Raw genomic sequence first — 12527 nt, forward strand, 5'->3', positions numbered from 1 at the left:
AGCCAGTGTTTGTAATTGGTGGATGAAAAATCAGAGGCACATTGAAATGATTGCAGAAGCAGGCACTATAAATGCAAATAGATCAGAGGTAACTTCCCATGGGGAAGAAATTCAGGTGAATGAAACCAGGCTTAGGGATCTATAGTGCACTTCTGCAACAACAGTTATGATCACAACGCTGTTGGTGTTTATGGTTGGGACACGGCACAAACTATTTTTTAAAGAGCTGTGTAACCTGGCAGGGTGAAGATGTTGCATAAAAGTGGTCCTTTTACTTCCTTTAATTATTCTTAGAAATATTCTTAGAAATTATTGAGGATTTCTCTCTTTCCTCACTTCTCCAGGTTAAAATGCAGTTTTCCCAAAGGGATGAATCAAGTTAAATCTTCCATTCAACTTTTATAGATTGACAAGGACTCTACTATCTTTGGTAATCTGATGACCCAGACTTCTACGTTTTTTTCCTCTTTTTGACTTAGATGCCAGATTTATCTGGTGCCTGGAAGGAACAGGGAACTGGGGGAGAGCCAGCTGGCTGGAATCCATCTGGAAAGGTGAAGGTGATGGTGATAGGAAGAGCAGAATGCTTTGAGGACTTGATGAAAATCGCAGTTTATTTCTTAAGGGCAGCTGCTCAAATACAGCATGCTCAGTTTGTGTAGAACAACAGCCCACTATACATAAGGAGACTATATCCAGCATAGGAACACGTTCTTTTCAGTTAAAGATGCCAATGGCATTTCTTGAGCAAAATTAACATTTGATGAATGTATGTGCATGATCACAGGTATGGATTACTTTTGCTTTAGCACAGCCAACCTGTCATGCTTGTCTGGTGGTCTGTTGTTCCACAACCTGCTTTCCCAAAAGAATGATGTCTTCAGCACAACATGACAGACAGAGATCTTCAGTTAGTGAAACTTTCAAGAAGATTTTCATTTTCAGGCCTTCACATCTGATTGTAAGTTGATAGTATAGCCCACTACAAATAATGCCAGCTCCAGAAACATACATTCTGTATTGGAGAGTTCAGACAGTCCAAACAAAACCTCGTAAAACCACTTTATTATTGTTATATATGCTTACACCACACTTGCAGTTGATACAAGTTGTCTCATGATGTGAGTCAACCACAGGTAGACCTCTACTATCTGTAAATCATAGAACCATGTAATCACTAAGGTTAAAGACCACTGAGATCATCTAGTCCAACTGCTAACCCATCCCCACCATGTCCACTAACTTGTGTCCCTCAGTGACACATCCACATGTTTCTTGAACACCTCCAGTGATGGTGAATTAACTACTTCCCTGGGCAGCTTGTGCCAACACCTCACCACTGTTTGTGAGAAGAATTTTTTCCCAATATCTAACCGGAACCCTCTCCGATAAAACTTGAGGCCATTCCCTCTTGGGTTCGGTTCCCAATAACCTGGGAAGAAGTGCCCAAACCCCACCTTGCAACAACCTCCTTTCAGATCATTCTGGGAGTGATAAGGTCTCTTCTAAGCCTCCTTTTCCCAGACTGAACAATCTCAGTTCCCTCAGCTGCTCCCTATAAGACTTGTGCTCCAGCCCCCTCACAGCTTTCTTGCCCTTCTCTGGACATACTCCTGGGCCTTGACATCTTTCCTGTAGTGAGGGGCCCAAAACTGAATAGACATTGAAAACCCACAGATGTGGATTCACCTGGTCCTTCATTGTTCTCAGATAGATTATTTCCCATTTACTGGGGCTAGATGGCATCTTTGGTAAAGTATGATCCATGCTCCAGATTTCTTGCCATCAAACTGACAGCTGAGGTGCAGGTTATACAGGTGGCACAGGTACACTGGGAGGTTTATTCTGGCTTCTGGGTTGAAAGGAGGACACCCTTCTTCAGCGTTTTACCACCTTCTGCCTGTCAGGGCTATCAGACAGACGCTGGGGCTGAGCCTACTGCCCCGCCAGGGCTCCGAGGGCTCGGGACTGCGGTGGCCGCGCGGCTCCAGGCCCCACCTGTGGCGGGCAGTTCCCGCGGACTCGGCCCGGCCCTACCGCTCCCCTCCCAGCCGACGATTTCGCCTCGGCCTGCGCCCCGTGTCCCGGCCCCACTGAGCGGTTTTTCCTCTCCGCCCATCCCTCGTCCAGGCAGCACTCGTGGAGGCGGCGGCGGCCGCGCACCGCCCGCCCTGCTCTTTCTTCCCCGTTGACCGTCGGGCTCGGTCCTCCCCGCGCGCCGGCTCCTCCTTGTCCTTCCTCGCGTGATTTTTATCGCGTCCTTTTTTTTTTTTTTTTTTCTTGTATTTATTTAAATAAAGAAGCGCCGGCCGCTCCCACCAGCCCCCGCCACTCAGCTCCGCTAGGGGCGGCAGCCGGCCCCGCGCCCCGCGCCGGGAGGAGGCGCCGCGCTGCTCAGGTGGGGGTGGTGGCGCCGGGGCGATGCGGAGCCCCCTCCCGTGACTCCGGTCGTCCGCCATGCGATGGGTTAGGCGGCCTCCCTCCCGCAGCCGGCAGGGCAGCAGCCAAGCGGGGCGGCGGCAGGAAGCGGCGCGGCTCGGCCGTGGAGCGGCGGCGGGAGGTGGCCCCCTCCATGGACGGCGGCGAGGGACGATGAGCCGCGGCCAGCGGCCGGGACCGGCGCTCGCCCGTAGGGGCTCTCCCCGCTGCGCGCCCCGGGGCGCCGTGGCTCCGCTCTCCCTCTCCGTCCCCCGCTCCGTCCCCCCTCTCCCCGCTCGAGGTAATCCCGATCGCCCCTAAAGCGCGGCGCTCCGGGGCTCATCCCGCCCTCTCCTCCCCTCCCCGGCCCTTCCCCTCCCCGCTCCCCGCCGCTCGCCCCCGTGGCCCCGCCGCCCCCGGGGAGCCGGCGGCCGGGCGCGTGGCTGCGAGGTCGGGGCTCTGGGCACCCCGCCCCTCGCCGCGAGGCTGCCGGCTGCTGACGGGCTATTGATTTGTATGTGCTTCGCCCCGCGCCGGCCGCTCCCGCCGCTGCCGCCGGAGCCAGGAGAGCGCTTCCCGTAGCGGCGCGGAGCTCCCACCAAACATGTCGGCTCCCGCCGGGCCCCGGGGCGGCCCTGCGCCTCCTCAGCCGCTGCCGGCGACTCAGCCCGAGATGCCCGACCTCAGCCACCTCACGGAGGAAGAGCGGAAGATCATCCTGGCCGTCATGGACCGCCAGAAGAAGGAAGAGGAGAAGGAGCAATCCGTGCTCAAGTAAGGGCGGGCGCGTCCCTTCCCCGTCCCCGGCCCTCTGGGGCGGCGCGGCCGGGCGGGATGGCGGAGCGGAGCGGGATGGCGGGGCCGGGCAGGGCTGCCGGCTCTCGCCACTCGGGCGGCGATGGGGCGCGGCCGGGGCCGGCGCGGAGCCGGGGCCCGAGGCTCGCCGCTCTCCTCGGCGGGTCGGGCGGCGGCCGAGGCTCCGCTAGCCCCGGCGCCGGCGGGGGCACGGCGCTCAACATGGCCGCACAGGTGCCGTCCTCGCCCGGCGCGTGCCGCCGGCAGCAAGGGGGGAGCCGGGCCGAGGCGGCGCTCGGCGGCGGCGGGCTCCGTGAGGGGGCTCGGCAGACGGCGGGCGGGCGGCGGCGGCACTGCCCCGCGCTGGCGGGACCGCTGGGGCCTAGGCTCCGGCCGTCTCGCCGGGTGGGTTTGCCACAGCCGCCATCTTCCTCCGACAACGTGTCTGCCGCCCGCCCCCGCCCCGCTGCTCTTTCCAAGCGGGAGCCCGCGGCCGTGCTTCAGCACCGCGAGCCGTCCGGCGGCGCCGCCCCTGCGGCCCCGGGGCTCGTCCTGCGGGGGCTGCCGCGGGCGGAGAGCGGCCCCGCCGAGCGGTCCCGAGCCTCGCCGGCCGCGGCGGGAGGACTCGGGAGCTGTCCCCTCGCCGTGGTGCTGACCCGTGTCTGCCTGAAAAGGAGCGATTTGCTCGTTTTGTGGGTACTGCTCTTAGCGGCGCCGCGAGGCTGAAGCACCGAGCGCCTCTTTCGTACCAAACCCCAGCAAGTTAAAGCGCTGAATTAGTATTGTGTCGTGGGCATGTCAGCTCCAGCTGGCCCTCCGAGCCCCGTGCTTGAAAGCTGCCCCAAAGCCTATTTCCAAGATTCTTCTTCTTCTTTTTTTTTTTTTTTTAAATCATCCTAACGAAAACTTACACTGAAGTTATCACTTACGTGGCAGCTATGGAGCTGTGAGATGATCTAAACCGTGTAAGTCTGTTTCAGGAGATGTTTTTATTGGGTGTGCATCTCAAAGAATGCCAGTGTAATGTGAGCACTGGAAATAAAGTGCCATACCTAGTTTTATAACTAAATACCTTTCAGCCTAATGCTGTTCAATTGACTTGATATTATGGCACTCGTTTTAAAACAAGTTGCACTCTCTATTTCTAAATGGTATAGTATACCGAAATAAACGCACATGTCTGTCTAAAATCTCTGCAGTCATAAAATCATTAACCAAGAAGGAAATGGAAAAATATTCAAGTTGCAACACAAGTATACGATGCTACACTTACAGGAAGCTCCTGGCAACTTTTGTGGTAGCTTCTGTATCTCAGATCTTAATATGATTCTAGGATCAGCTTGAACTCTTCAGCTTGCAGATGAAGAACAAACTTTTAGAATCTTGGAAGCAGACAGCCAACAAAAGAAAGGGCTTCATCACAATCTGAAGACAAACTTTAGGTGGGGTTTAGGCTCTTATTAAAGTTTCCTCTTGATTTCTGTGTGAGCAGCGAGGGAAGTAGCATAAAGGTTATATAGAAAGAATATCCTGAAACAGGCTCTTGCAAAAATGCTGTTCTCAATGGAATTTGTATAGGTGGCCTGTAATATATTTTATAGGATGCAGAGAAGTGATCTGGTGTCAGATGAATAACTCACCAGTTTCGTTTTCCTTAAGTGAAGTGGCTCCTTGGTCCATCAGATGCATGTTTATTCTGAAAATGCCAACAGATTTATTAATCACAACCTTCCACCAGTCATACCAGAGTGTGTTCTGCATTTTTAGATAGGTATTACTGAGCTTAATTCTTTTGACAGATGTTTTCCTTCTGTCAAGAGAAGAGAAAGAAGAAGAAAGAAAAAAACCCCATGTATTTAGATGAATGGGCTACTGTTATTGCATATAGATAAATATAGAGCTAAATCCTGCAGTCTTTGTTCAAGTGTAATTCTCCTCGAAGGCAAGCTCCTTTTGAAGTGGAAGGTATTTTTGTCTGACTAAGCAATAAAACTGTGTCATTTCATTCCATGGAGAAATTTAGGAGGTTAAAAAAAAGATGATTGAAAAAAAAAGTTGATACCTAGAGATCTTAGCACAATAACAGTTCAAATATTGTAGAAAGGGACAAGCATGGGTCTTTGGTAAGTTTTAGATAATTTATGGTGATTGAATATCAGTTTGAATGGCTAGTCCCTGGGCTCTACTTCCCGTCTCTATTCTATTTCTATTTTGTGCTTTTCAAATTCTTGTGCTGTGCCTATCACGGTGGTATTTGAGCATCTTCCAAAAGTGCATTAAGTAGTGTGACTCACATCTGTAATGTAGACTGTTTATTTTTTTCCTTGTGCTCCCCGGGGTAAATATGTGTGGATTTAAAATAGATACGCATCTTCTTTTCCTTATGCTTGCTTTATTCTTTTTGGAGAAAAGAAATGCAGATGGTATTGAGTTGTAATCTGTAGCAACTAATAGTGAAAGGTCAGCATGAATTCCTGCCAGGATTTGCTGGAAAATGAGAGCGTGTAAAACTGAAGCTTTCCAGATTTGCTCTTTCCCTTGGCCTGGTTTGCTGTGTGAAATATGCCTCCCTACAGTTGTGCACTGTGCTCCTGTGGTGGAGCTTCCACGTTTAAAGGAGGACAGGCAGCAAACTGCTGCTCTGACTGCCTGTCCTTTGAAACTGTTGGGATCCTTGGAGTGTGTTTTGAATGATGTGTTCTGGGAAGGTGCCTTTTTGTTAAGGTTACTGTACATATGTTGAACATAGTATTTAATGTGCTTAATGTTTAGAAAAAGTAAACTTATGTCTGTATGCGGAATGTAAATTCTTCTCTCTAGTTATAGAAATATTTACCTATTTTCAAATTCTGTATTTGTGGGTATTTGAATTTCTTGGATATTGCATAAAATGTAAAAACTTTACTCCTCCATTATGTGCATCCTTCCTCTCGTAATTTCTAGTTTTGTGAGCATAAGCTTTCTAGCGGATTTTAGGTAACCCATTTCCTCTAAGAGAGTTGCTTTATGAGATCTGTGGTCTGCCTGTTTGCTTTTCATTTGCACTTTATTTCTGTATCAAAGGACTGGCTAAAGAGGATGTGCACAGAAAAAAAACACTCGTAGAAGATGCTAGGTTGCTGATGTTATGTGTAAAGATTTTGTTTCAGCCTGTATGGTGTGCATTTACAGCCATCTTCTTGTAGGACCACAGGTTCCTAGCTCCTTTGTCCAACTATTCTAAAAGTAAGGTGATGTGCTCTGCTTGTGTGCTGAGACTCACAGATCTGAAATTTACACTTTTTAGCTTTCTAGAGGTATGGACAGTTTGGCCCAGCAGAAGGCAAGTTTTCCCAATAGAAGTTTCATCATGAAATTAGTCAACTTTTCATACATTTGCACAGGATCACCTAGATTGATTATGAGGCTGTCATAGGAGATCACTCATTGTATGTGCATGTGACCAGAATCAACTGGAATTGCCATAATTTTTATCTAGGGAGAGAGAATGGAGGGAGGCATGGCAGGTTAGATGGAGAAGGAGACTCTCTGTTTCCCACTCCTTCAGGTCCTCAGCCCTAGTGTGTGTGGCTGTGGCCTTGTGTGTACTCAGTTGCTCTGTCTGTGGTTTCACAGCCATGGTAATAAATGACTGAAATTAAACATCTGACAAGGAGGCTGTGAGGAGGCTGGGCTGTGTAGGCTGCTGTGTGGGGCAGGATATTGGGCTTGGGGGGAAAGGAAGCAACGGACTCATGGCTGCGAGTCCCAGCGGTGTAAGTAGCTCACACAACCATTATACTGCTTTATAAATAATTATCCTGCTTTATGAGTAATCACCTCTGATTTACAATGCTTTCAAAGGATTCTATGTTTAGGATTTGAATTTGGGCCTGAATGGATGATGGAGGTGTAGGTGGTGATTATTGGTTGCGTTTTTTTGTTTTTTTTCCTTCCCCAACATAGAGATGTGTGTATGGGAAATTCTGAAGTTTAGTGGGTAATGCAGAAATATTTGCTTTTGGCCACATTGTAAATTAGAAATTCAGGCAGTAGTAGTTGACTGAGGTATTGTCCTGTAACTTAATGCTGAGTTTTGCCAGAATTTAGAGTACTACACAACGCATTATTTTTCCTTTGTTCCTATTTATTACGAAGAAAAATATGATCAAAATGACTTTAATAACTTTATGCAGTATAAAATAAGTGACAGTCGAAATTGTAAATGTAGGTAGAGTTGAGAAAGTGAACAAATATCCTTATCTCCTTCTGCTCCCTTTTGCCTTCCCTTTCCCCTTCCTACAACCTCATTCTCTGTTCTCTCCCTTTTTTTTTTTTTTCTTTTTTAATCTTTTCCCCTTTCTTTCGTTTAACAAATGTGTACTGCCTTTTTGGCCACTCAAAATTGCTGTTATTCCTTACTCTTCTCTCTTACCACATGGTTAGACACTTTATACTGTAAGTAATACCTGTCAGGATGTTACGCCTTGTACCACTTGCTCTTCAAGAAGACCCAGGGTTTACAGTTGTCCTGCAGAGCTTCTAGCATGCTTCTGTGCCCTGTCTACAAAGAATAGCAGTGGTGCTTTTGCCAGTGACTAAGCAGAATGTATATGGAGATTATACAGACTGGCAGTAACACTAATTACTGGGTTTGTTAATGCTCATGTTAAGTAAAATTTCAGAAGGCAGCAGTAGTGCTGATGTTCCAGTGAGTGTTCCAAAAGTGCAGGCAGGATGGGTTGGACATAGAGAGGCCTTATATCACGTGGGGTTGAAAAATAGAAAGGCTGATACAGGATTTAGTTAATGAGAAACCCAAAAAATAGATAGTTAACACCAGCTTCTATGTGCTTTTTGAAAAGTGTATCTTGTGAAATAAATCTGCTTTTACACTTCTTTGAAGCCAAAAGACAATACTTAATTCTGCATCTTAAAGGCAAGAATGTAGACTGCACTTCAGGGTGTGAGGACTGTATCTTAGGAAATAGTGACTGGGTAAAATTCAGTGGTCTCTTGAAGTGGGTTAGGGGGCTGAATGTTCCATTCTGGATTTTGTCCACATGTGTCTGTGAACTAGATAACATCTAAATAACCGAGGATGTCAAACAATTGATTTTTCCATTGAAACAATAGCTTAATTAGCGTGTGTATTTTAAGTACAAACTACATCAGAGATGTTACTCTAGAACTAAGGCTTATAACTTGAAATAGCAGTGTTTTTACCCTGCCGTCTGTGTTTTAAAATACTTGAAGCATATTCAGTGTTCTGTAACAAGGAGGAAAGACTAGTACAATGGTTTGAACATTGAAATTTAATCCAGTGGAACCACTGATGTGAGGTAGCCATGTACATAAATGTTCATTTTTTAATCTGTAATGTAAACACAACAGTCTTAGAAATTTTTGAAATGAATGTCACTTCATTTCTGCTTTTCTGGCTTCTTAAAGCTTTACAATCCTGTAGTCAGAAGGCTATGAAAATTTCTGTGTGTGCTGGTCTCTGTTTTTCAAGCTCTTGTTTTCTAGGAAGAATCTTTATGTTGCTTTCTTTCCTTTTTCCCCAGCATTTTTCTGATGGGTGTTTTTTTTTCTTCTACAAGAAGAGGAATTTAGGAAGATAAAAACCCCCAAAAGAAACAAAAAATTGATTAGTTACGATCTATTTGATACTTGCTTAACTGCTGCAGACGTTACACCTTAACAGTGAGTCTTGAGATGAGGACTGTTTTTTGAAAAAGTCTAGACTACGTGGGTTATCATAATCATTTGTCTTGCTATATCATGGTTAATGGCTACATATTTTAAAAAAAAGCAATGGTGAGTCTTTTAAAATCAGTCTTGTGAGAAGAATCTACTTAAAGACTGTTTGTTTAAAAATGGCATTCAAAACTAGCTGTTATTCAGGCAAATTAACTGAAATGCATTTAAGTTCAAAGCAAACTATGTTGTTTTCCATGCTGACTGAGTTTGGAGTATGCCTTGAAAAACTGCATGTTGTAATGGGAGGATCTTTTGAGGAGGAAACTCAAATTATAACTGGCTGTTGAGGCTATATTACAGCATTAAGAACAACAGTTTATATCTAATCTGGTAGTGCTTTTTTAAGCTCAGTAAACTCCAGCAACTGTCTCTCAGGTTATGTTGAACTTCTTGTGATACAGTAAAATTGTAGGTTTTCTGCTTTGACTGATTCCTCATGTCTCCCCCTCCCAAGGTATTGTGTTGAAGCTGCAAAGGATTATCAGTCAGGACCAAGATTGTAACAGCTAATGTAATAGTGCAAGATCAAGTAGGGGAATAGCAGCGTGTTTGAAGTTAATATATTTCATTTTAGGAGTGTAAGATTTCAAAGTAATTTGTACCGTTCTGTGTCGGTTTTGTTGAAGGTGAAACACAGTTCTTTTATATCCTTGAATTTAAATGTTGGTTGCCATCACATTTCTCTGCCTAAACATTTTTGTTGGGTTACTTTAGTTGCATTTTGATAATCTGAAATCAAATTCATGATGGAAATTGATGGGAAGGAGTTTCAGGTAATTCACTTGACTGGGAGTTTTGAAGTTTTGATGAGAGAGCCTGCATATTAACTTTGATTTAGACTTTAAGGTATTGTTACAACCATACTGAGATACCCTGTTTGTTTAGCTGGAGTCAGCAAGAGCTGAACTCGTGTTACAAAAAAGTGCAACTGCTTCTATTTAGAAAATTCACAGAGAAAATCTTTAAACTTTAATTAAAACATAAATAAGTGATTTTCTTTTTAGTGTCCTAATGGAACTGATTCTTCTTATGTCTTACATGAATTTGCTTAAACACTTTCTCTATTCAGTATCATTATTTTTAAGGCAAATGGTTTCCTATAGCAAATACTGCATTATAATTGTACATGTGCCATCTCACAGGTTGTACAGCATTACTAAGTATTTGATATAGCAGGGCAGTCGGATTCTCTGTATTTGTAGGGGTAGTCTTTCTGTAGAGTGCGTATTATCACACAAATATTTTGACTTTTAAATGAAATTGTGAGTTATAATCACTTGTAGTTTTTGTAAAATGCTTTGCAAGCATCTTCAAGATAACTTTTCAACAATGAGAACTGTGGTGTGTTAGCAATAAATATTTTTCCCTGGACTGTTCCTCTAATGCTTGATGTATGTATATATTTTCCTTTTTAAAGAAAAGGTGAGTGAGAAGTAATGATTTTGTAAGGCTGTTTAATTCTCAAAAAAACTCGAAGACCAATAGAAGATAGGGCTGGATTGGTGCCTCGGGAGACCTTACAATTCATTCTTTGCCTGCAGGTGTGACCCGTTATAACAGAGCAATTCCTGACACTTATTTATCTAATATAGTGGTTCCCAGCTGTGAGGGCACACCTGGCCAGTGCAATAAATAGATTTCATGGCTGAAGCGGGAGCACATCACAAGAGATATACAGAATTCAAGCTGCAAGAGCTGTGCTGCTTACATGGGAAAAGATTAAGAGCGACCTAAACAGATCTTGGCATAGAACTCCTCAATCCTGATATGTATGAAGTTTTTTTTGTAGGTGACAGTTTATTGTTGAGAAGTATGGGAACAAAGAAATACAACTACTGACCTAACCAGGGTTGGAGATTCCTGGATCTCCCTAGTAATTTGTTCCAGCTACTCACTGTAATTATCCTTACCATTCAATTTTTTTCTCCTAACATAAAACCTAAATCTCTTTCCTGCCATTAGCTACTTCATCTTCAGTGGAAATGCAGAACATTCTGTTACTCTTTGCTGCAACCTTTAATGTGTTTCACATGTGGAACTCTATCTCCTCTTGTAGATTCCCACCCTCCTTTCTGTAGACTCAACAGGTCATATTTTACAGACTTTGGGCTATTCTTGTTGCTATTTTCAGTATTCCTTCTAATTGAGCTTTTCTGAAATAGTGTCCAGAATGAGACATAGTATTGCAGACAATGGTCTGGGGAGAGTACAAGGGTAATGCGATATGTCCTAAATAGAGCACTCACTTCCTTTGTACTGCCAATGTCATGTATATTTGGGGTTTTTGTCATGGTGTAGCAAGTTGATTCATGGTTTGCTTGGGATCTACTGTACCTTCAACATACTATTCTGCAGAGCTGCTATTGAGTGAATCATTACCTGTTATTTTATGAAGTTGATTATCCCAACTTAGGCTTAGTCTTCATCCCTGCTGAATTGCATTCTGTCTGTATTGATGCTATATTAGAATACTTAAATAAAATGCATATACAGCCCATAGAGCAACAACTAGGATTTGCCTTGGGAGAGAATCCTGACAAGCTGTATAGACTTTCTCTTGCTTGTCCATACTTTCAAAGAATTGTAGAATCACCAAGGGTGGAAAAAACCTCCAAGATCATCCAGTCCAACCATCCATCTACCACTGATATTTTCCCACTAAACCACGTCCTGCAGTAGAACATCTAAACATTTCTTGAACACTTCCAGGGATGGTGATTCAATCACCTCCCTGGGTGGCCTATTTCAGAACCTGTCCACTCCTTTAAAGAAGAAATTTTTCCTAATGTTCAACCTGAATCACCATGGCAAAACTTGAGGCCATTCCCTCTAGTCCTATTGCTGTTTACATGGGAGAAGAGGCTAACCCCCACCTTGCCACAGCCTCCTTTCAGATAACTGTTGAGTGATAAGATCTCCCCCGAGGCTCCTCTTCATAAGCAGAATGCAGAATAATCTCATTCCAATTTTGCCCATAGCTTGTTGGTTAGGGAAGAGAAAGCTGTGTTCAAATCTTCTCAAGCTGAGAGTGTAGAGCACAGAGCTTGCTCGTCCTTGGAAAGGCTTTTTCAATATTGTAAGGGAAAGAATTGCTGCCTGTGCTATATGTATTTCTTCTGTGGAAGCTGTTGCTTGATGTAGAACAAATTTGACAAAGAAGTTGGGATCCCAAAGATATTTAATTACTAAGCATCAAATGAAAATACGTGGATGGATAGTGAAAAGAGATTATTCACATTACTGACCGAGAAAAGAACCGATGACTTGTTATTAGGTGCCAAGGTGTCCTTGTGGGAGAGAAGCATACCTAGACAGAAAAATTTGGATTGTGAGTCCTCACGAAATCAGACTTTGGGTTCTGCACTCTGAGAACTGCTTGGTTAAAGAAAGGAATTGTCTCAGTTTTGATATATGTTTCATTCCACATTTACAACGTTTGGAGTTTGAGATGGAGTACAGAGAATCTCTGAAATTATTCTGATCAAATATCGGTACCTACAGTGTAATACGTCTATATATGAAATAGCTTAACATTCTGAAATTCTAAACTTCAATTTAGAGCCAATGGAAAA

At 44.7% G+C, this 12527-nt stretch overlaps 1 protein-coding gene across 22 annotated transcripts in view; it reads left to right on the plus strand.

The window, feature by feature from the left end:
- Positions 1–3022: 3022 nt before the first annotated feature.
- The window catches only part of RIMS2 (regulating synaptic membrane exocytosis 2), a 437811-nt gene continuing 428306 nt past the window's right edge, over positions 3023–12527 (plus strand). For all 22 annotated transcript variants that reach the window (XM_042868720.1, XM_042868731.1, XM_042868726.1 and 19 more), the window contains exon 1: positions 3023–3192. In XM_042868720.1, the coding sequence (XP_042724654.1) occupies positions 3023–3192 (170 nt within the window). The remainder of the gene's footprint in view (positions 3193–12527) is intronic.

Source organism: Lagopus leucura, unplaced genomic scaffold (genome assembly GCF_019238085.1).
Source record: "Lagopus leucura isolate 7727_CA_CO unplaced genomic scaffold, USGS_WTPT01 Super-Scaffold_100002, whole genome shotgun sequence".
NCBI classification, from domain to species: domain Eukaryota; kingdom Metazoa; phylum Chordata; class Aves; order Galliformes; family Phasianidae; genus Lagopus; species Lagopus leucura.